The 23,090-nt window shown below is 46.8% G+C and overlaps 1 protein-coding gene across 19 annotated transcripts in view; it reads right to left on the bottom strand.

Annotated features, from left to right (window-relative positions):
• The window catches only part of BSDC1 (BSD domain containing 1), a 31,810-nt gene extending 18,923 nt beyond the window's left edge, over positions 1-12,887 (bottom strand). For 5 of the 19 annotated variants that reach the window (XM_005544098.4, XM_074013472.1, XM_005544096.4 and 2 more), the window contains exons 1-4: positions 12,503-12,536; positions 12,179-12,239; positions 4,468-4,584; positions 1,546-1,713 (exon numbers count right to left, since the gene is read on the bottom strand). In XM_005544098.4, the coding sequence (XP_005544155.3) occupies positions 1,546-1,713; positions 4,468-4,584; positions 12,179-12,239; positions 12,503-12,513 (357 nt within the window). In that variant the 5' untranslated portion in view covers positions 12,514-12,536. The other 14 variants (XM_005544094.4, XM_005544092.4, XM_015439022.4 and 11 more) reach the window with 5 other exon arrangements.
• Positions 12,888-23,090: the final 10,203 nt, after the last annotated feature.

Genomic DNA, 23,090 nt, shown 5'->3' with positions numbered 1-23,090 from the left:
TGAAGACACCTCTCTCCCTTTACCTATACATATATTACTAGAAATTAGTTTAAATAACCCAAATGTGGAGATTATGCCTCTAAAAATGCTCTCCACAGCGTTCCTTATTATGCTTGAAAGCTGAAAGGAATCCAAATATGCAACATGAAGGAAATAATGGAATAATTAATGCTATTTTCACTTGCAAGAATTTAAAGACATTAAAAATTATGGCTGGCTGGGCACAGTGGCTCACGCCTGTAATCCTAGCACTTTGGGAGACCAAAGTGGGAGAGTCACTTGAGCCCAGGCATTTGAGACCAGCCTGGGCAACATAACGAGACCCTGTTTCTACCAAAAAAAATTTTTTTTAATTAGTTGGATGTGGTGGTTTACGCCGGTGGTCCCAGCTACTCAGGAGACTGATGTGGAAGGACACTTGAGCCTGGAAAGTCGAGGCTGCAATGAGCCGTGACTGCACCACTGAGCCCCAGAGAGAGCTTGGGTGACAGAGTGAGACCCTGTCTCATTAAAAAAAACAAAACAGGGCCGGGCGCGGTGGCTCAAAGCTGTAATCCCAGCACTTTGGGAGGCCGAGAGAGGTGGATCACAAGGTCAGGAGATGGAGACCATCTTGGCTAACATGGTGAAACCCCGTCTCTACTAAAAAATATAAAAAACTAGCCGGGCGAGGTGGCAGGCGCCTGTAGTCCCAGCTACTCAGGAGGCTGAGGCAGGAGAATGGCATAAATCCGGGAGGCAGAGCTTGCAGTGAGCTGAGATCCGGCCACTGCACTCCAGCCTGGGCAACAGAGCGAGACTCCGTCTCAAAAAAACAACAACAACAACAACAACAACAAAAAAGGTGATTAGAGGCTGGGCGCGGTGGCTCAAGCCTGTAATCCCAGCACTTTGGGAGGCCGAGACGGGCGAATCACGAGGTCAGGAGATCGAGACCATCCTGGCTAACACGGTGAAACCCCGTCTCTACTAAAAAATACAAAAAAACTAGCCGGGCGAGGTGGCGGGCGCCTGTAGTCCCAGCTACTCGGGAGGCTGAGGCAGGAGAATGGCGTAAACCCGGGAGGCGGAGCTTGCAGTGAGCTGAGATCCGGCCACTGTACTCCAGCCTGGAGGACAGAGCCAGACTCCGTCTCAAAAAAAAAAAAAAAAAAAAAAAAAAAAAAAAAAAAAAAAAAAAAAAAAGGTGATTAGGAAAGATGCTACGTTTGTTGGTTTTTTAAAAGCAGGTTACAAAACCGCATGTATAAAATGTCTTTTTTGTTCAAAAGAAAAAACCAAACTATCTTTACCTATGTTTAAAAACAAAAACAAATGTAAGGTTATATACCAATAAGAAATCAGGGGTTCTCTTTCGGTGATGCAATTATGAGTTTAAAAATAATTAACTTGTCCTTGCTTACTGGTATTTTTGGATTTACTATTAATAATATAGCCATATTGATTTTTTGGCCTGAACATGGGTTGCTTTTGTGAGTACAGGTTGTAAGTTAAAGCCCAGGTTACAGATGTTAGGCATCTGTAGGGGAGACTGTCAGTGAATACCTTGGTGCCATCATAGGGCTCAGCTGTGCCAGATGGTGTGCCCATCAGGGTGATGACATCGCAGTCGATGGTTTTGTCTGGTGAGGGGGCAAAGGTGTCTGAGATCACCCCTAGGAAGTCAGACAACCCTTTCTTCATCTTCTCCGTTGCTCCTGAGGAGCCTTCCGTCTGTATAGAGAATGGGCAGAGGAAGCAAGCGCCCCGGCAACAGGCTGCAATCTGGGGTATGGGGGTAAAACATTGGGGCAAAGGTGTATCGTGTGTTGGGGGACCAGGGAGGTGCTCACGACTCTTCACCCATCTTTGGGGCTGGAGAAGGAGTAGGAGGAAGCAAGGGTCCTCCATCCCCCAAGTGGGTCTGCAGAACAGGGCCATGGTAGGCCTGCGTAGATCAGAGTAAAGATCTTTGATTGGCTGTTTCATCAAAATTTCAAGGCCAGTCAGGCTGGTCAAAACTTGGCCAGAGAAGGTCCATACCATAGACATATCAGTGGGGAAGAGGGCCTATGGGTAGAGTGGTGGAAGGGGTACTAGCTTTGGAGTTAGACAAAGCTAGTTTGAATCCTTGCTCTACCACTTGTTGGTCATGAAACCAAAACCCTTTCTGAATCCGAGTTTCCTTATTGTAAAATGGGGACAAGTATACATCCTTCATAGGGTTACCATGAAGATTAAAAGATAGGGCATGGACAATGCCTGGCACACAGCATACGCTTAATAAACTGCGGCACTGTAATATTGCAATTTCATCATCATTATTGCTCAGGAAGTAGAATACTTCGTACAAAAGGCTGGAAACATATGGGCAGGATTAGAACAGATAGCCTTGCCTTGCCTGGGACTAATTGAGGGTCACTATACAGACCACACTGGTCAGAATGCCTTCCAGCAGGCAGGGATAGGGTGCTGAGAACAGGGTCTAAAAACCTCGTGGAAAATTATACTTACTCTTGATTAAGCTGCCGAAGCATTTTAAACCTATAACCTATCATAGTGCCTGGCACATATTGTTACAGGTAACAATATTTGTTGAATTAAAAAAATGAATAAATGAATGAAATAAACAAGTGATATCTCTGCTATTGGCTAGACTTATACAGTTCAGCAGGGTTACAACTTGTCATTCATGCTCATCAGTAGCTGTGGTTAGAATGGAGACAGTATTTTACAAGAGGATTCAGCAAAATAAGCTTGACTAAAAAATTCCAAAACTCATTTTTCATAACATGAGTAATTAATTACAAGATAATTGATTCAGCTGGTGATCAAATTAAGAAGCTGCAATTTGTTCCAATGCTAAAGGGAAAATTGTAATATAAAAAACAGTATGCTTTACCTCACTGGAAACTTCAGAACTTTGCAGGGATATCTTTGACCACAATTTTTCCTTCTCACACTGACTTTAGAATCTAACCTCCATCTTGTAAGAGGTTTCCACTGTACATTTCTGATTAATAAAAACAGTATTGGGGGAGGGGGACAAGGATTGAAAAACTACCTATGGGGTACTAGCTGGTGATGGGTTCATTAAAAGCCCAAACCTCAGTATATACACAATATTCCCATGTAACAAACCTGTGCACGTATCCCCTGAATCTAAAACCAGAAAACAACAAACAAGCCAGGCACGGTGCCTCACACCTGTAATCCCAGCACTTCAGGAGGCCAAAGCAGGTGGATCGCTTAAGCTTAGGAGTTTGAGACCAGCCTGGGCAACAGAGTGAAACCCTGTCTCTACAAAAAATACAAAAATGAGCTGGGTGTGGTGGCATGCACCTGTGGTCCCAGCTATTCAGGAGGCTGAGGTAGGAGGATCACTTGAGCCGGGGAGGCAAAGGTTGCAGTGAGCTGAGATCATGCCACTGCACTCCAGCCTGGGTGACAGAGTGAGACTCCATCTCAAAACAACAGCAACCACCAACAAAAAACAGGACCAGTAAGAAAATAAGTTGGTACAACATTTCTGGAGGGCAGTTTTGAGTATAGTAAAAGGCTTAAACTAATCACTCTGTGATACCTTCCACAATTATATTATAAAGCAAATATTATGGCACTGGGCAAAGGTTTAGCAGAATGTTTACTGTAGCTCTGTGTACAATACTGGAAAAAACTGAAATAGGAAAGCAGCAACTGGTTAAATCCACATAGTGGAATACCATGCCACTTATTACACTCTAGAACAAGGTTTGCAATTTAAGTAAAAAAACAGGGGCCGGGTGCTATGGCTCATGCCTGTAATCCCAGCACTTTGGGAGGCCGAGGCAGGCGGATCACGAGGTCAGGAGATCGAGACCATCCTGGCTAACATGGTGAAACCCTGTCTCTACTAAAAAATACAAAAAATTAGCCGGGCGTTGTGGCAGGCACCTGTAGTCCCAGCTACTTGGGAGGCTGAGGCAGGAGAATAGCGTGAACCCAGGAGGCGAAGCTTGCAGTGAGCCGAGATGGTGCCACTACACTCCAGCCTGGGCGCCAAATGGAGACTCTGTCTCAAAAAAAAAAAAAAAGGTTACAAAACATGGTATTCAGTTGACCCCTGTTTTGAAAAAGAAGTCTACATCAGGGATACACCCCCAAAATATTAACAGTAGTTATCTTTGGGAGATGGAGTTATGGATGTCTCTAGGTCTTTCTCTTGCTTTCTTCCTTTCTTCATTCTTTTCTTTTACTTGCCTGTATTTTCTAAATTGTCAACATGAAAGACTTTGCTAATGGAAAGCATTTGCTAAAACAATACAGAAGTGGGAAAACTAATTATTACTTAAAATATGCAGCTTGTTTGGTTGCCAGACACAATTCTTTCAAAATGGGAGGAAAAATAATCACTTAACGGTAGAAAAAAATAATCACTTAACGGTTGGGAACCCAGGACAGGGCAGGTTGCGAGGGGCAGTTACTTGGGAGCATTTGGGTGGTACTCACAGCCAGCTTCTCCTTGACCACGCTGGCCGTGGCTGCGATGGTACAGGCCGTGTCATGCTGCACCACCTGGGTAAACTCTGTCAGGTCCCGCTTCATGAACTCCAAGGCTTCAGAGGACTGTGGGAAGACAGAGAGGGATGCCAGGGCCAGCTGGCCCCACCACCCCTTGTTCCTGTTCCCTGTGCTTCTTCAGTACCAGACAGACACATGGAAATCTCAAATGGCAGGGGAGCTTGGGCTCAGAAACAAAGCTCATTTGTCCCAATTCCATGATCTGGGATTACCTGACAGCAGAGAGTGCAGGAGAATTTCCTGCTACTCTGAGCATGAAGACTGAGTCTCAGCCTAGGCACTCACAAGCTATGTGGCCATGAGTAAGTCTCATCTAGTCCTCAGTTTTCTCCTATAAAATGAGGGAGGCGATCTAGACCAGAGATTCTCAAGCACAAACTGGAAAAGAGGGGGCACAGTCAGTCTGAAAACAATACTGGCTTTGATTAATTGCTTTGATATGCTTTAAATCATGATATTCATATTAAGTTTCAAATAACATGAAAAAAAGGTACATGACTTTTTTTTCCCCCTTGAGACGGAGTTTCCCTCCTGTTGCCCAGGCTGGAGTGCAATGGCACCATCTCGGCTCATCGCAACCTCCACCTCCGGGGTTCAAGCAATTCTTCTGCCTCAGCCTCCGAGTAGCTGAGATTACAGGCAGCGCCACCACGCCCAGATAATTTTGTATTTTTAGTAGAGATGGGGTTTCTCCATGTTGGTCAGGCTGGTCTCGAACTCCCAACCTCAGGTGATCTGCCCACCTTGGCCTCCCAAAGTGTTGGGATTATAGTCGTGAGCCACCCAGCCTAAGGCATGTGATTTTTTTATCAAAGAAAAGTGTTTCTATTTTTACTTTTTTTGTTACAGGGAAATTAAGTTGAAATATGAGGCAGTAGGTGAAGTTATTTGCCTTCAGGTTTAAGAATTAGTAATTACTAATTGTATTAGTAACAGCAATAGCTTGGAAAGCTGTTTTATGAGTAATTCTTAACAATTTAGTATCAGTAAAAAGGCATGTGATTTTTACATTCAACAAAGGAGGAAGCGGTCAAGATAACAACTGGATCAGATTATCTTGAAGGCCTTCTTGGTTCTACCATCCCAAGGTTCTATTCATATACAAAGCTCCTTCGGGCAGAACTCATATTTGCTCCTGCTAAACCAATCTGCTTCTCCGTCTGCACCCAGACCTCACTGGAGAAAGCAGGCCCTCAGCTCACTTCTAGGTCTTGCCCTGTCTTGCTTCACTCACCAACTCGAGGATGCCTTCCTGGAGTATCTCAGTGGCCACTCCCCCTGCAAGCCCTGTCATTTTACACGGGGATAATCACCTGCATTTTTAAAAGCATGTTTTTGAGTGCTCCTGTGGTTTATTCTTCTGGGAAGGGCCTGCCCACTTTTCATTAGCTTGGGAAGTTTCTGAATGGGACAGTCTCACGTATCAGCTACAGGCTTCTCTGGGGGTGGTAATCATGCCTCCATATTGATTTAGGACTCCTTAATTGGGGGTGGAGGGGGTAATTTACTTATTTACTTTTATTAAAATTAAAAAAAATATTTCTTTTTTTTTTTTTTTTTTTTTTTTTTTTTTGAGACGGAGTCTCGCTCTGTCACCCAGGCTGGAGTGCAGTGGCCGGATCTCAGCTCACTGCAAGCTCCGCCTCCCGGGTTCACGCCATTCTCCTGTCTCAGCCTCCCGAGTAGCTGGGACTACAGGCGCCCGCCACCTCGCCCGGCTAAGTTTTTGTATTTTTAGTAGAGATGGGGTTTCACTGTGTTACCCAGGATGGTCTCGATCTCCTGACCTCGTGATCCGCCCGTCTCGGCCTCCCAAAGTGCTGGGATTACAGGCTTGAGCCACCGCGCCCGGCCTAAAAAAAATATTTCACGGCACCATGAAATTGTGCCCCGGGTCATTTACCGATTCACTCTTTCTACCCACACTGCCACCACCTTAGTCCAGGCCAACTTTTTCTTTTATCTGGATTCCTCCCAGGTTGTCTCAGCTACCTTTACTTCATTCTCCTTCTGACACCCAGTGGGTGCTTTGTCTGTTAGGGCAGACCCTGCTGCTTTACACTCTTTAAGTTTACACACTATCATAAGAGCAAGTTGAAAATCCACGTTTACTTACAAGGCCTATATAACTTGGCCTCTGGCTGATTGGTATCCCCTACCACCGTGCCCTTCACTGAGCTCCAGCTGGCCTTCCTCAAGATTCTAAAATGCCCTAGCATCTGCCCTGCCTCAGGGTATCTGAACACATTGTTTCCTCTCCCTGATACAGAGTTCTAACTCTTCAAAACAAGCAAGCTGCAAACACAATGAAGGAACCCTCTTATCTGGAAAACTACTGCTCATCCTTAAAGTCTATGCTCCATTTCCCTAGAGGGCCTTCCCTGCTGCCTCTTCAGACTCAGATGGCTTTCCCTGCTTTATCTCTTCTTTTTTTTTTTTTTGGAGACGGAGTTTCCCTCTGTTACCCAGGCTGGAGTGCAGTGGTGCGATCTCGGCTCACTGCAACCTCCGCCTCCTGGGTTCAAGCCATTCTCCTGCCTCAGCCTCCCAAGTGCTGGGACTACAGGCGCTTGCCACCTCGGGGAGGCATGATTACCACCCCCCAGAGAAGCCTGTAGCTGATATGTGAGACTGTCCCATTCAGAAACTTCCCAAGCTAATGAAAAGTGGGCAGGCCCTTCCCAGAAGAATAAACCACAGGAGCACTCAAAATGGTCCCATAATAGTGCTGATGTGCCCGGCTAATTTTTTGTATTTTTAGTAGAGATGGGGTTTCACCATGTTAGCCAGGATGGTCTCGATCTCCTGACCTTGTGATTCGCCCACCTCGGCCTCCCAATTTATCTCTTCTTTAACATAGAACATACTTTAGACTTATGATGACCTGTTCAATGTCTGTCTTCCTGGATAAACTGTGAGTTCTGTGAATACAGGTCCTATGTGTTTTGTTCCCTGATGGTTCCCCAGTATCTGACACAGAGCATACAGTAGGTGCTCAAAAAAGTCTGCTTGTTAAATTTACAAGGACCACTGAAATTTCAGTTATGTAACCACTTGTGTGACTAAATGATTGTCTTCCCACTAATTGTGAGCTCTGAGCAAACATGAACAGATGTTGCCCTCAAGCAGGTCACAGTATACTGGGGAAAATAGTCCCACGATAGTGCTGATGTGCAAGGGCAGAGCAGTAGCCGCTGTACTATGTGGAGGTTGGGAAGATGTGGTGACCGGAGGCCTGAAATGGGCCCTTAAAGAATGAACAGGAGTTGATTAAGAAGTATTGATGTGGGCCAGGTGTGGTGGCTGACGCCTGTAATCCCAGCACTTTGGGAAGACGAGGCAGGAATATTGCTTGAGCCCAGGAATTTGAGACCAGTTTGGGCACCATGGCAAAACTGTCTCCACAATATATATATACAAAAAATTAGCCAGGGGTGGTGGCACGCACCTGTAGTCCCAGCTACCCAGGAGGCTTAGGTGGGAGAATCACCTGAGCCCGGGTGGTTGAGGCTGCAGTGGTGGGCTGTGATCACGCCACTGCACTCCAGCCTGGGTAACAGAGTGAGACCTTGTCTCAAAAAAAAACAAAAGGAACAGGAGTCAGCTAAGAAGTGTTGACATGGGGTTTACTGACATCCACAAGCATTATAGTCCTGACGGACATAAAATGTGAAGCAAGAGTGGTGAGGGATAAAGCTGGAGAGGTTGCCAAGGGCAACCAGGGAGGGCCTGGTCAGCCCTAGGATGATAAGGAGCCACCAAAGGTTTGAAGTGGGTGGGATATGAGATTTGCCTTTTCACTAAATTACTCCAGTGACTGGAATGGAGCAAAGGTCCAGAGGTGAGAAGATTAGAAGAGGAAGGAAGACCAGTCAGGAGGCTGCTGCAATAATCCAGGAAAGAAAAGAGAAAAATATGAGTAAGGACAATGCTAGTAAAGACAGAGAGGATGAGACTGGTTCAAGAGATAGGAGGCAGAAGAACGTGGATTTGGTGACTGAACAGGTATACTGACTGAGGGCTAGAAAAGAATCATGGAAGTGCCATAGGCTGCTAAAATAGGTGACTGGGTAGATGCAGTACTACCAGCGAAGTGAGAAAATCCTGGACGAGGAGCAGTTCTAGAGAGAAGGTGGTAACAATGACTTTGGGCACGCAGAACTTGAGATAACTGTGGGCTGTCTAGGATAGCTGTCCAGCAATAGCCATCCTCAAACACTAAAGCTGGCCGGGCATGATGGCTCATGCCTATAGTCTCAGCACTTTGGGAGACCAAGGTGGGCAGATTGCTTGAGCCCAGGAGTTTGAGACCAGCCTGGGTAACATGGCGATATCTTATCTCTACAAAAAAATACAAAAATTAGTTGGGCGTGGTGGTACACGCCTATAGTCCCAGCTACCTGGGGGCCTGAGGCGGGAGGATTGCTTGAATCCAGGAAGTGGAGGTTACAGAGAACCACGTTTGCATCACAGCACTTCAGCTTGGGTGACAAAGCGAGGGCCCGTCTCAAAACAAAACAAAACACAACATTAAAGTTCAGGGAAAAGGTCTAAGAGTCGCCCTAACAGAAAAGTGGAGAAGGTGACCCAGGACGAGTTTGGAAAGTGGACAGAGCAACGGGCTGAGGATAAGTGTCCTCAGACACCACCTGTAGGGGGCAAGCAGAGGAAGAGGAACTCATGAAACAGTTAGAAAAGCAACGTCTGGAGATGTGGAGACTTAAGAATCATGTCACAAAATCCAAGAGAGTAGTGTTTCAAGAGAGGGAGTGATCACTAGTGTCAAATGCAGCAGAAAGGTCCAGGAAGATAAGGGCTGAAAACCACCCACTGGATTTGGCAAGCAGTAGGTGAAGCTGAGTGTGAGTAAAGATAAGCTTATAGGTGGTGGCTCTGAGGGTGGGGAGGGAGTTAAAGATCCTGTTTGTTGACCTGAAGTTTCAAAAAGTAGATGAGGTTGTCTCCTGGAAGTGAAAGGGATAAAGTGGCTGAATAGGGGACCCGAGGGAAGAGTTAGGTTTTGGGAAAGTTTCTGAAGTTAAGGGGAAGAAAAGCAAATTGGAGACTGAAGAGTATGTGGGCCCAGATGAGGTTGGCGAATCCGTGATGGAACCAAAAAGCATTTGGTGCCTTTCTCTTTTTAATTTTTTTCTTTCTGGTAAGTATGCAGAGCAACGATGTGTCTTTCTCTATCAACGTGTATGCACAAGTATTTGTGTCAGTCATATTGCTCTTGACAACACACAGGAGGAGGTAAGGAGCAGAGGAAAGCAGATGACAGCACCATCTCATAGCTGTAGTCTTCAGGGCAATGTATTCTAAGGAGTGTTGAGAAGTGAGTGGTCCAAATGGAGCCAGAATGGGACATAAATATAGGAAAGCACCAAAAGACCAAGAAAAAAAATGGAAGGAAAAACGAACTGGGGGTGGTATCTGAGAGGTTTTCCCATCAGCCTGGCACCTAATAACAGCTAACACTTATACGGCACTTACTATATGCTAGGTACTGTTTTTAGTGTTTTACATTTAACCATCACCACAATCTCATCAGGTAGGTATTGTTAGTATTCCCATTATATAGATGAGGAACTGAGGCCTAGAGAGGTTAAAAACTTCCCCAAGAGGCCAGGTGTGGTGGCTCACGCCTGTAATCCTAGCACTTTGGGAGGCCGAGGCAGGCGGATCACCTGAGGTCAGGAGCTGGAGACCAGCCTGGCCAGCGTGGTGAAACCCTGTCTCTACTGAAAATACAAAAATTAGCTGGGCATGGTGGCGCACGCCTATAATCCCAGCTACTCAAGAGGCCGAGGCAGGAGAATCACTTGAACTTGGGAGGCAGAAGTTGCAGAGCCGAGATTGAACCACTGCACTCCAGCCTGGGTAACAGAGCCAGACTCAAAAGCAAACAAACAAACAAAAAACAAACAACACTTGCCCAAGTACATATAAGTAAGAAAGTAAAAAAAAAGGGAAATTAAGTCTTTTCTTTCCAAAAAGACTCCCACCTCCACCCCCCCCCCCAGCTTTTAACTGGGAATTCAAAGAAGGAAGACGGAAGGTTGGCCAACTATCTATCTTTCACAAGTTGTGGTAAGACCAATCTTGAGAGAAACACAAGAGGCCCTCATGCAACATCTGCTGAATGAATGTCAGACTTTCCTGCCAGGAAATTACCCAACAGGAAACATGCTACTTTCTGGTCTTTTCTATCAAATGTTAGGGTGCAGTCTTCTCTCTTAGTCCTCATCAACAACATAAACAGCTCAGGGCATTCTCAGATTTCCTGGGCTATTGCTGAGAGGCTGTCCAGGAGTACCCAGGATAGGGGAGGAACAAAAACACTCCCAGATGTCTGGGTGTGGTGGCTCACGCCTGTAATCCCAGCACTGTGGGAGGCTGAGGTGGGTGGATCACCTGAGGTGAGGAGTTCCAGACCAGCCTGGCCAACATGGTGAAACCCTGTCTCTACTAAAAATACAAAAATTAGCCAGGAGTAGTGGCACACGCCTCTGATCCCAGCTACTTGGGAGGCTGAGGCACAAGAATCGCTTGAACCTGGGAGACAGAGGTTGCAGTGAGCTGAGACTGTACCTGTGCACTCCAGCCTAGGCGAGAGTAAGACTCTGTCTCAAAACAAAACAAAAATACTCCCAGAGTAGGGGACTTATTTAGGTGAGGTCAGAAGCTTCCTGGAGTTGGCCCTGAGGCAGGACTTACCCCAATTGCTTGAGGTAAACAGTAATCAACTTTTCCCACAATTCAGTTGGGCTGATTTTGACAAATAAGCATGAAATGAAACAGGAATACACATTGGCAAATTACCTACTGGCACAGCCAAATATCACTCATCCCACAGAGATTGTTCAGCAAGAAGGCCTTCCACTCTCTGGTGACTAATCTCTCTCTCTATCGCCTGTTGCATAGCCCTTACTTAGAACTCATCAGGTACCAGTGTGTATGGCTCATGCTCATCTCTGGCTTGGGTTCTTGCTTTTCATCCTGTCTAGGCAGGGTTGGCCTTAATAAGGTTCCTTCTCCAAAAGGCCTTCTCTGGTGAGTTACTGACTACCGAGAATAGACAAGGAGCCTCAGTACTTTCCTTTCACAGAACTTACCACAACGGTAACTAAACAACTGTTTGGCTACTCGGTTAATGGCTGTCTCCCCACTAGACTGTGAGCTTTGTAAGGCCCAGGATTACATGTGTCTGGCTGAAGTCTGTATCCTCAAGACCTATTAGAGCGCTGGTTGTCGCATATACTCTAATACCTGAATGAGTATACGAGTAAGTTTTTTTTTATTGCTAGAATCTTTTCCTTCAAGACCTGTATCAAATGTTCTCTTTCACGAAGAAACTGAATTTCCTGAACTGAAATAAATTGCTCTTTCCTATGGATTCCTACAAAACGTTCGTTAACTCCAGCCTTTAAAACCATCTTTATTTCACTGTGGGTAGTATCACACTGGTTTGCGTCGAGGTCTGTCTTGCCGTGGACCGGTAGAGGCTAAAAGAAAGGCCCGGGTCAGCCTCATCCTTAAGACTTAACGCCCGCAAAAGTTGGGCGGGGCTGGTTGGACCAGGTTGCACTGAGGCGGCGCAGGGCCCTGGTGAGGGAAGAAGGGCACGGGCCCGGCTTACCTTCTCTTTGACTGCTTGGTAGCTCTGCTGCAGCCAGCTCCGCCACCATCCCACGTCCTCCCTGTGGAAGAGAGACACATCTGGCAGTACCGCGGTGCGATTCCTGCCCGCCCAAGGATCCGGTCTGTTTCCCCCTCAAATGTACCCCGCGGGCCGAGGCTTCGCAGACCGCTTCCCCACCCCCTCAGAGTGCGACTCCACTCTGCCCTTTCAGATCAGTCCACGCCCGCGCTGATCTCATGTTCCCCACCGGGACTCTTGCCCAGCACCCCAACCCTGGGAGAATTCAGGCCCCAACGCCTAGGAGCAAAACGACGGGCTCACCCTTCCGCCATCTTGCCTGCATGACATCACCACTATTTACTGACCTTTGACTTCCGACACGGCACCGCCCCCTCAAGGACCGCCCCGAGGCGCTCGGCCCAATCCTTGCGCCGGCACCGCCCTCAGCCCAATCCCTTCCCTGCTCCATCATTAGGTCCCGCCTCCCTTAACTCTCCAGTCTCTGTCCAGTCTCTGTCCCGAGTTCTGCCTCAAACTCCGCCCCTGAACTCTCAGTTCAATCGTCATTCCGTGCTGTCCTCAGGCTCCACCTCCACCAAAGTTGATTCTGTCGCTGTCCGCAAACGTCCGGTACGGTGGCCTCTATGGACGATGATCAGCCGACCAGCTGGACGGCGATCAGCCGACCAGCTGGACGGCGGAGAGCTGGGAGCAGAGGGGAGGAGGAGAGATAGCTCGAACGTCAGGATCCCAGAGCGCAGGGTTAGCACCGCCCCCCTTTGTGAAACCAGCTGCGTCGAGGCTGCTTTGTGTCTCTTCAGGCTAATTCAATAAGCCCATACTGCGGGGCTCTGGCCCAGAGTTTGGAGGAATGTGAAGAATTCAGAGACGACTTAGATGCAACCTTTGGAGGGCTCCCGGGTTAATGGGAGACAGACACACATTCAGTAATCCAACTTTTGGTGGCCCGGCTCAGAACAATGCCAGTTGGAGGTGGTCTGGAGAAATCCAGAGACAGCCTGCATTGAGTTCCACTGCGTTTGGAACGGAGAGTCCACAGCCCACATACTTTGGACCTTAGCTAAGGTCAACCCCTCCACATGTGCGGTAGATCCCGTCGCCTCTTGTTTGCTTAAGGACATAGATCTAGTAATCCCCCCTTCATCTCATTTCCCTCTGATGACTGCATTATCCTTGTCATCATCCGTACTGCTGTTTCTCCCATCTCAAAGGCAAACAAAAACCAGCCCTCTCTAGATCCCTCACGGTTTCCCTACTCCCCTTTACAGCAAAAGCGTTGCCTACTCATAGTCTCCAACTCCCCTCTCCTCCCATTCTCTCTTGAACTCACTGCAGTTAGGATTTTACCTCTCAGACAATCCTTTGAAATAACTTTCTTTTATTTATTTGTTTCTTTTATTTTATTTATTTTATATTTATTTATTTGGTAGCTCTGCTTCAGCCAGCTCCACCGCCATCCCACGTCCTCCCTGTGGAAGACAGACATATCTATTTTATTTTATTTTATTTCGTTTCATTTTATTTTACTTTATTTTGAGTCAGAGTCTTGCTCTGTCACCGGGGCTGGAGTGTAGTGGTGTGATCTCAGCTCACTGCAACCTCTGCCTCCCGGGTTCAAGCGATTCTCCTGCCTCAGCCTCCCAAGTAGCTGGGATTATAGGGGCCCACCACCACGCCCGACTAATTTTTGTATTTTTAGTAGAGATGGGGTTTCACCATGTTGGCTGGCTAGTCTCGAACTCCTGACTTCAGGTGGTATGCCTGCCTCGGCCTCCCAAAGTGCTGGGATTATAGGCATGAAGCACTGCGCCCAGCTTGACATAACTTTCTTAAGGTCACCAAGAGGAGTGGCCAATTTTCAGTTCTTATTTTACATCCACATCTTATTTGACACAGTTGACCACTTTCTTCATTTGGCTTCCAGGACATCATTCCCTCTTGACTTTCTTCCCCATTCATTGGCATCTCCTCAGTATTCTTTGCTGTTTTCTCACCACCTTCTTGTTGCTGGAATGGGACATTCCCTGGGAGAGGGCTCAGCCCTTGGTGTCCTCCTTTTTGATGTTTATAGTCATTCCCCAGATGTTCTCATAAAGTCTCATTATTTTATTTATTTTTGTTGAGATGGAGTCTCACTCTGTTGCCCAGGCTGGACTGCAGTGGCACAATCTTGGCTCACTGCAACCTCTGCCTCCTGGGTTCAAGCGATTCTCCTGCCTCAGCCTCCCAAGTAGCTGGGATTACAGGTGCCCACCACCACGCCCGGCTAATTTTGTATTTTTAGTAGAGACAGGGTTTCACCATGTTGGCCAGGCTGGTCTTGAACTCCTAGCCTCTGGTGATCCACCTCCCTCAGCCTCCCACAGTGCTGGGAGTACAGTGGAGTGCAAGAGCCACTGCGCCTGGCCCATTTTATTTTATTTTTAAGACAGGATCTTACTCTGTTGCCATATTAGTCCGTTTTCACACTGCTGATAAAGATATACCTGAGACTGGGCAATTTACAAAAGTTTTCCTGGACTCGTGGTTCCACGTGGCCAGGGAGACCTCACAATCATGGAGGAAGGTAAAAGGCATGTCTCACATGGTGGCAGACAAGAGAAGAGAACTTGTGCAGGGAAACTCCTGATTTTAAAACCATCAGATCTCGTGAGAACCATTCACTATTACAAGAACAGTATGGGAAAGACCTGCCCCTACCATGATTCAATCATCTCTCACTGGGTCCCTTCCGTAACACGTGGGAATTATGGGAGCTACAAGATGAGATTTGGGTGGGAACACAGAGCTAAACCATGTCAGTTGCCCAGGCTGGAGTGCAGTGGCACGATCATGGCTCACTGCAGCCTTGACTTCCTGGACTCAAGCAATCCTCCTGCCTCAGTCTCCTGAGTAGCTGGGACTACAGGCATGCACCATCAAGCCCAGCTATTATTATCATTTTCTTAAATAGAGATGAAGTCTCCCTGTGTTGCCTTACTTTTAATTTTTCTTTAGCAATGCCTCACTATGTTGCCCAGGCTGGTCTTGAACTCCTGGTCTCTAGTGATCTGCCCACCTTGGCCTCCCAAAGTGCTGAGATTACAGGCGTGAGCCATCTTATAAATCTCATACTTTTAAATGCCACGTATATGCTGATAGCTCTCAAATTTTCTCTCCAACCGATACATTTTCTCTGAACATCAGGCTCATTTTGTCTATTTGGATGTGTAATAGGTGTATTATATTTAACATGTCCCAAAACAAACTCCTGATTTATCCACCTCATCTTCCTGCAAACTTTCCCACATTTGTAAATGGAAACCTCATTATTCCAGTTGCTCAAGCCAAAAACCTAGGAGTCATCCTTGCTTTCTCTCTTTCATATCCCAAACTAATCCTATCAGCAAATCCAGTTGGCTCTGCCTTTCAAACAAAACCACAATCTAGTGACTTCTCACCACCTCCACTGTTACTATGTAGATACAAGCTACCATAATCAATCTCATGGTTAATTACAAGAGCCTCTTGGCCGGGCGCGGTGGCTCAAGCCTGTAATCCCAGCACTTTGGGAGGCCGAGACGGGTGGATCACGAGGTCAGGAGATCGAGACCATCCTGGCTAACACGGTGAAACCCCGTCTCTACTAACAAATACAAAAAAACTAGCCGGGTGAGGTGGCAGGTGCCTGTAGTCCCAGCTACTCGGGAGGCTGAGGCAGGAGAATGGCGTAAAAGCTGAGATCCGGCCACTGCACTCCAGCCCAGGCGACAGAGCGAGACTCCGTCTCAAAAAAAAAAAAAAAAAAAAAAAGAGCCTCTTAACAAATATTTCTGCATCCACTCTTGCCTTCCTTAAGTCTAGTCTTCATTTGCCTGAAAATAATCTTTTAAAAGACATAAGTCGGCCGGGCACGGTGGCTCAAGCCTGTAATCCCAACACTTTGGGAGGCCGAGATGGGTGGATCACGAGGTCAGGAGATCGAGACCATCCTGGCTAACATAGTGAAACCCCGTCTCTACTAAAAAAATACAAAAAACTAGCCAGCTGAGGTGGCAGGTGCCTGTAGTGCCAGCTACTCGGGAGGCTGAGGCAGGAGAATGGCGTGAACCTGGGAGGCAGAGCTTGCAGTGAGCTGAGATCTGGCCACTGCACTCCAGCCTGGGCGACAGAGCAAGACTCCGTCTCAAAAAAAAAAAAAAAAAAAAAGACCTAAGTCACTGGGAATGCAAAATGGTGCAACTGGTATGGAACACAGTGTGCCATTTCCTCAAAAAAATTAAACAGAATTACCATATGATCCAGCACTTCCACTTCTGAGTATATACCCAAAAGAATAAAAGGCAAGTACTCAAACAGATATTTGGTGGTGTTTTGTTTGTTTGTTTTAGATGGAGTTTCGCTCTTGTTGCCCAGGCTGGAGTGCAATGGCACGATCCCAGCTCACCTCAACCTCTGCCTCCTGGGTTCAAGCAATTCTCCTGCCTTAGCCTCCCCAGTAGCTGAAACTATAAGCGCGTGCCACCACACTGAGCTAATTTTATTTATTTATTTATTTTGAGACCGAATTTTGCTCTTGTCACCCAGGCTGGAGTGACAAGCAATCTCGGCTCACTGCAACCTCCACCTCCCAGGTTCAAGTGATTCTCCTGCCTCAGCCTCCCAAGTAGCTGGGATTACAGGTACCCACCACCATGCCCAGCTAATTTTTGTATTTTTAGTAGAGACAGGTTTTCACCATGTTAGTCAGGCTGGTCTTGAACTCCTGACCTCAGGCGATCCACCCACTTGTGTTGTGAAGATGATGTGATCAAATGATTGAATACTACTGTTAACAGGTCTAATGATGCCATTGAGGTGAGCACTTTATACAGTGTATCCTCCTAAAAGCTCAATGAGGTAGGAACTAGTTGTAATCTACATTTTATAAATGAAGAAGGTGACCAGGCATGGTGACTCATGTAATCCCAGCATTTTTTGGGAGACTGAGAGGGAAGGATTGCTTGAGCCCAGAAGTTTGAGACCAGTCTAGGCAACATAATGAGACCCAATCTCTATTATTATTATTATTATTATTATTATTATTATTATTATTTTGAGACAGTCTCACTCGGTCACCCAGGCTGGAGTGCAGTGGCGCGATCTTGGCTTACTGCGACCTCAGCCTCCCAGGTTCAAGCAATTCTCCTGCCTCAGCCTCCCGAGTAGCTGGGATTATAGGCATGCTTCACCACACCCAGCTAATTTTTGTATTTTTAGTAGAGACAGGGTTTCCCCATGTTGGCCAGGCTGGTCTTGAACTGCTGACCTCAGGAGATATGCCTGCCTCGGCCTCCCGAAGTGCTGGGATTACAGGCATGAGCCACTGTGCCCGGCCTCTATTAATTTTTTTTTAATAAAAATGAAAAAACTAAGATTCAGAGGTATAGGGTGACTTTCTCAAGGTGACACTGCTAGGAAATGGCAGAACTCGGATTTGAACCCAAGGCTGTCTAATAAAATCAAGCTTCTGTGCATTTCATGCTAGTCTTAACTTCTTCCAACCTTATGCCCTGCTTGCTTACCCAGATGATAGCTGCAGGCATCCTGTTCTTCATTATCTTCACCTTATCTCATTCCTCACCCCCAGGCCCAGCAGGGTGCTTGCCCATGATGTCCCTAGTGACTGTGGATTCAGTGGGATCCTTTGCTTGGGTTTCTTTGGTTTTCCTTATCTGTTCACTCCAGTACCTTGACCCTCGGCTCCTTTCACTGGCGTAACCTCTGGCATCAAACATATTCATCCTTTTTTTTTTTTTTTTCTTTGGAGGCAGGTCTCACTCTGTCACCCTGGCTGGACTACAGTGGCATGATCATGGCTCACTGCAGCCTCAACCTTCTAGGCTTAAGTGATCCTCCTGCCTCAGCCTCCTGAGTAGCTGGGACCACAGGCGTGTGCCACCATGCCTAATTTAATTTAATTTTTTTTTTTTTTTTTGTAGAGATGGAGTCTTGCTATGTTGCCTAGGCTGGTCTATGCACCCCTGGGATCTAGCAATCCATCTGCTTTGGCCTTCCAAAGTGTTGGGATTACAGGCATAAGCCACTGTGCCTGGCCAATGTCTTCATTCTTAATGTTGGGATACTAATTCTGGTTGTTGTGATGACTAAAGAAAATAAGTAAAACACCGAGCACATTGCAAGGCATAAAGTCCTCATGCGGGGATTATGATTGTCTTACCTCCTTACCCCTGTCCTCAGAGCCTAAGACAATGCTAGGCGCTGGTAGAGGGCTAATGGGCATCTGTTGAGTTAAACAGTATATTGAAAGAACACTGGATTGGGAGTCAGCAGAGCTGGATTTTAATACTGGTTAATGGGCAGTTGTCACTGTTTCTCTCTGAAATTCAGTTTTTTCACTGTCCTTGGGGCCTCTACAGTCTCTTGTAGCTCTTAGGCAAAGTATGAATGCAGGTAAATCCCTCACCCTCAGACCCTCCTTTGACCCAAATCCCCCATCTGACACTGCTAGACCGCTTTTGGCAGATGATTTTTTTTCCTACTCCCCCCACCCACCCGTTAGAACTGGCAGGTGATTCTTATCCCAGGATCCTGGCTTTTGCTCCGAGGGAGCTCTGACACCCAGGTGCCACCAGATGGTGCTGTGGACTCATTCTTCATGGGAAGCTGGCTCCCCGGCTCCCCATCTCCCTGCCTCCTAGGAGAGGCCTTCTGGCTCCTCTGGACAGGGTGGGGTTCCTCCGTGGAAGACTCCTAGGCCTGGGATAATCCTGGGAGGTGACTCAAGCCTTTCAGAAATTTCCAAGGCCCAAGCCCGCCCTTGGTTTGGCTGTGCAGATTCCAGCACAGAGTTGGCAGAAGGACGGACTGCGTGATTTGTAGAACCCAGTGTAAAATGAAAATGCCTAAATTGCTGATGTAGGCAGCACAGGGAATGCCTAAAAGCCCATGGAATGGTTCTAGTTCAGCCCTCTAGAGCTGACTGTTAACATTTCAGGAATTTTGGACAGGTGTGGTGGCTCACGCCTGTAGTCTCAGCTGCCTGGGAGGCTGAGGCAGCAGGATCACTTTAGCCTGAGAGGCAGAGGTTGCAGTGAGCAGGGATGGAGCCACTGCACCACTCCACTCTGGGTGACAGAGGGAGACCCTGTCTCAAAAAAAAAAAAGGAATTTTAAGAGCTGGTTGTTGAACATGGCCATTATTTAATTAAATGTTATAAACTTACCATTAAATAAGTTATAGAGTTGGGTGTGGTGGCTCACACCTATAATCGCAACTTTTCAGGCAGCTGAAGCTGGACGATCTCTTGAGTCCAGGAGTTCAAGGTTACAGCGAGGTATGATTACTCCATTGTACTCCAGCCTGGGTGCTGGGTGACAGAGCGAGAGCTCATTTCTTTTTTTTTTTTTTTTTTTGAGACGGCATCTTGCTCTGTCGCCCAGGCTGGAGTGCAGTGGCACGATCTCGGCTCACTGCAAGCTCCACCTCCCAGGTTCACGCCATTCTCCTGCCTCAGCCTCCTGAGTAGCTGGGACTACAGGCACCTGCCACCACGCCCGGCTAATTTTTTGTGTTTTTTAGTAGAGACGGGGTTTCACCGTGTTAACCAGGATGGTCTCCATCTCCTGATCTCATGATCCGCCTGCCTCGGCCTCCCAAGGTGCTGGGATTACAGGCGTGAACCACCGTGCCCAGCCACGAGAGCTCATTTCTTTTTTTTTTTTTTTTTGAGACGGAGTCATGCTCTGTCGCCCAGGCTGGAGTGCAGTGGCCGGATCTCAGCTCACTGCAAGCTCCGCCTCCCGGGTTCACGCTATTCTCCTGCCTCAGCCTCCCGAGTAGCTGGGACTACAGGCGCCCGCCACTTCGCCTGGCTAGTTTTTTGTATTTTTTAGTAGAGACGGGGTTTCACCGTGTTAGCCAGGATGGTCTCGATCTCCTGACCTCATGATCCGCCCATCTCGGCCTCCCAAAGTGCTGGGATTACAGGCTTGAGCCACCGCGCCCGACTGAGAGCTCATTTCTAAAAAATAAATAAATAAAATAAAAACAAAGGTAATAAATAACCCAAACTCATCACTGTGTAATTACTTTTATATATTTCACTATCATTTATGCTCACTTTTTTTTGGCTGGGTATAGGGGACTTTATTGACGGTACATGACAAAGTGGGATCTCATAGTCCTCTCCCATTCTTCAGGGAGCCTGGCGTGGAAACTGTGTTCAGGATGGGGAGATTCTCAGTGTCGTGGGGGACTGAGTTTGGCAGGGATTCCCCAGCAGCTGAGGGCCTCTCTTCCTCTCGTGCTGTCACTGGGGCTAGTGGTTCAGAGGGCTCTTACTCCTTGGAAGCCATGTAGACCATAAGGTATATGTTCTGTTGCTGTAGCCAAATTCATTGTCATATCAGGAAGTGAGCTTGACAAAGCGGTCACTGAGGACAATGCCATTCCCAGGATCTAAGGTGAAAAAGGTGGGTGTCTCTGTTAAAGTTGGAGGAGACAACCTATTGCTCAATGTAGCTCAGGAGGCCCTTGAGGGGGGCCTGTGATGCCAGCTTCACCACCTTCTTGATGTTATCATATTTGGCAGCTCTCTCCAGATGGCAGATCAGGTCCACAACCCACATGTTGGCAATGGAGACATGGAAGGCCATGCCAGAGAGCTTTCTGTTAAGCTCAGGGATGGCCTTGCCCACAGCCTTGGCAGAGTGGGTAAATGCAGGGATGATGTCCTGGAGAGTCTTGTGGCCATCATGCCACAGTTTCCCAGAGAGGCCATCCGCAATCTTCTGGGTGGCAATGTTGGCACCAACTGTGGCCATGAGTCCCTCCATGATGCCAAAGTTGTCATGGATGACCTTGGGCAGGATAGCTAAGCAGTTGGCAGTACAGGAAGCATTGCTGACAATCACGAGGTTGTTTTCATACTTCTCAAGGTTCACGCCCATCATAAACATGGGGACATCAACAGAGAGGGCAGAGATGACCCCTTTGGTTGCACCCTCTAAGTGAGCCCCAGTGTTCTCCAAGGCAGTGAAGAGGCCAGTGGACTTCACAACATAACCAGCATCAGGACCAGCCCATTTGATTTTGATAGGATTTTGTTCCTGGAAGATGGTGATGGGATTTCCACTGATGACAAACTTCTCGTTCTCAGCCTTGATGGTGCCATGGAACTTGTCATGGGTGGAATCATACTGGAACATGTAGACCATGGAGTTGACCTGAATGAAGTGGTCATTGATGGTGACACTATCCACTTTGCTAGAGTTAAAAGCAGCCCTGGTAAACAGGCTTCCAATATGGTCCGATCTGTTTACTCTGGCCTTCACTCACACCATGATGTCTCAAGGCTGCTGCTGGTGCTACACGAGAAGATGTGTCTGTATGTCGTATGGAAAGAGCAGAGGGCTCATCTGTACTCCTGAATTAACTTACATTTATTGTATCTATATGGTGAAAATACTATATAATAGTGTACTTTTTTTTTTTTTTTTGAGACGGAGTTTCACTTTTGTTGCCCAGGCTGGAGTGCAGCGGCAGTATCTCGTTTCACTGCAACCTCTGCTTCCTGGGTTCAAGCGATTCTTTTCCTCCACCTCCCAAGTAGATGGGGTTACAGGCACACACCACCATGCCTGGCTAATTTTTTGTATTTTTAGTAGAGATGGGATTTCACCTGTTGGTCAGGCTGGTCTTGAACTCCTGACCCCAAGTGATCCACCCGCCTCGGCCTCCCGAAGTGCTGGGATTACAGGCATGAGCCACCACGCCTAATAGTGTACTATTTATGGTATCTCTCCTCAACTCTGCATTCAGTGATGTCACATTGGCAGCTTAAAATTGATGAAGGTGGGAGTGTTTAATCATTAAAATCCACAAACACTACAAATCATGCCCCTTCTTCCCTCAAGCCAGTTGTTAAACTTTTACCAGAATACCCGGGTCCTGATTGTACTCCTAATGTCCTATGTGATTTTGAGCAAAGCCCTGTTTTCCCCAGACTCTTATGTATTTATGTATCACTTTATAATAGACAAAAGGGCAGCATCTTTGTGTGCTAGGCGCTGTTGTCTCATAGAATTCTTAGAACTACCCCAGGGGTAGAATATTGTAGTCCAGGCCGGGCGCAGTGGCTCACGCCTGTAATCCCAGCACTTTGGGAGGCCGAGACGGGCGGATCACGAGGTCAGGAGATCGAGACCATCCTGGCTAACACGGTGAAACCCCGTCTCTACTAAAAAATACAAAAAACTAGCCAGGCGAGGTGGCGGGCGCCTATAGTCCCAGCTACTCGGGAGGCTGAGGCAGGAGAATGGCGTGAACCCGGGAGGCGGAGCTTGCAGTGAGCCGAGATCCGGCCACTGCACTCCAGCCTGGGTGACAGAGCGAGACTCCGTCTCAAAAAAAAAAAAAAAAAGAATATTGTAGTCCAAAGAGCAAAGAAGAACTTTGCTCCAGGGTGGCTCTGTTACCAGAATTCCCAAAAGATGGCACTGTGGACTGGCACACTGTCTTTCAGTGCCATGTTCTCCACATTGGTTAAAGGATAACAATTACATACATATGATATATATAATATAATATATAATATACATATGGCATATAATATAATATATAATATACATATGATATATAATATACATATGGCATATATAATATAAATATAGTATACATATGGTATATATAATATATAACATATGGCATGTATAATATAAACATAGTATACATATGGTATATATAGTATATATTATTTACATATGGTATCTATAGTATAATATATATTATTTACATACGATATATAATATTTGCATATTATATATAATACATATTATGTATATATTATATATAGTTTTTGAGATGGAGTTTTGCCCTTGTTGCCCAGGCTGGAGTGCATGGTGCGAT

The sequence above is a fragment of the Macaca fascicularis genome, chromosome 1, assembly GCF_037993035.2.
Source record: "Macaca fascicularis isolate 582-1 chromosome 1, T2T-MFA8v1.1".
Lineage (NCBI taxonomy): Eukaryota > Metazoa > Chordata > Mammalia > Primates > Cercopithecidae > Macaca > Macaca fascicularis.
The sequence above is the reverse complement of the archived record's forward strand: the minus strand, read 5'-3'. Positions and strand labels throughout refer to the sequence as shown.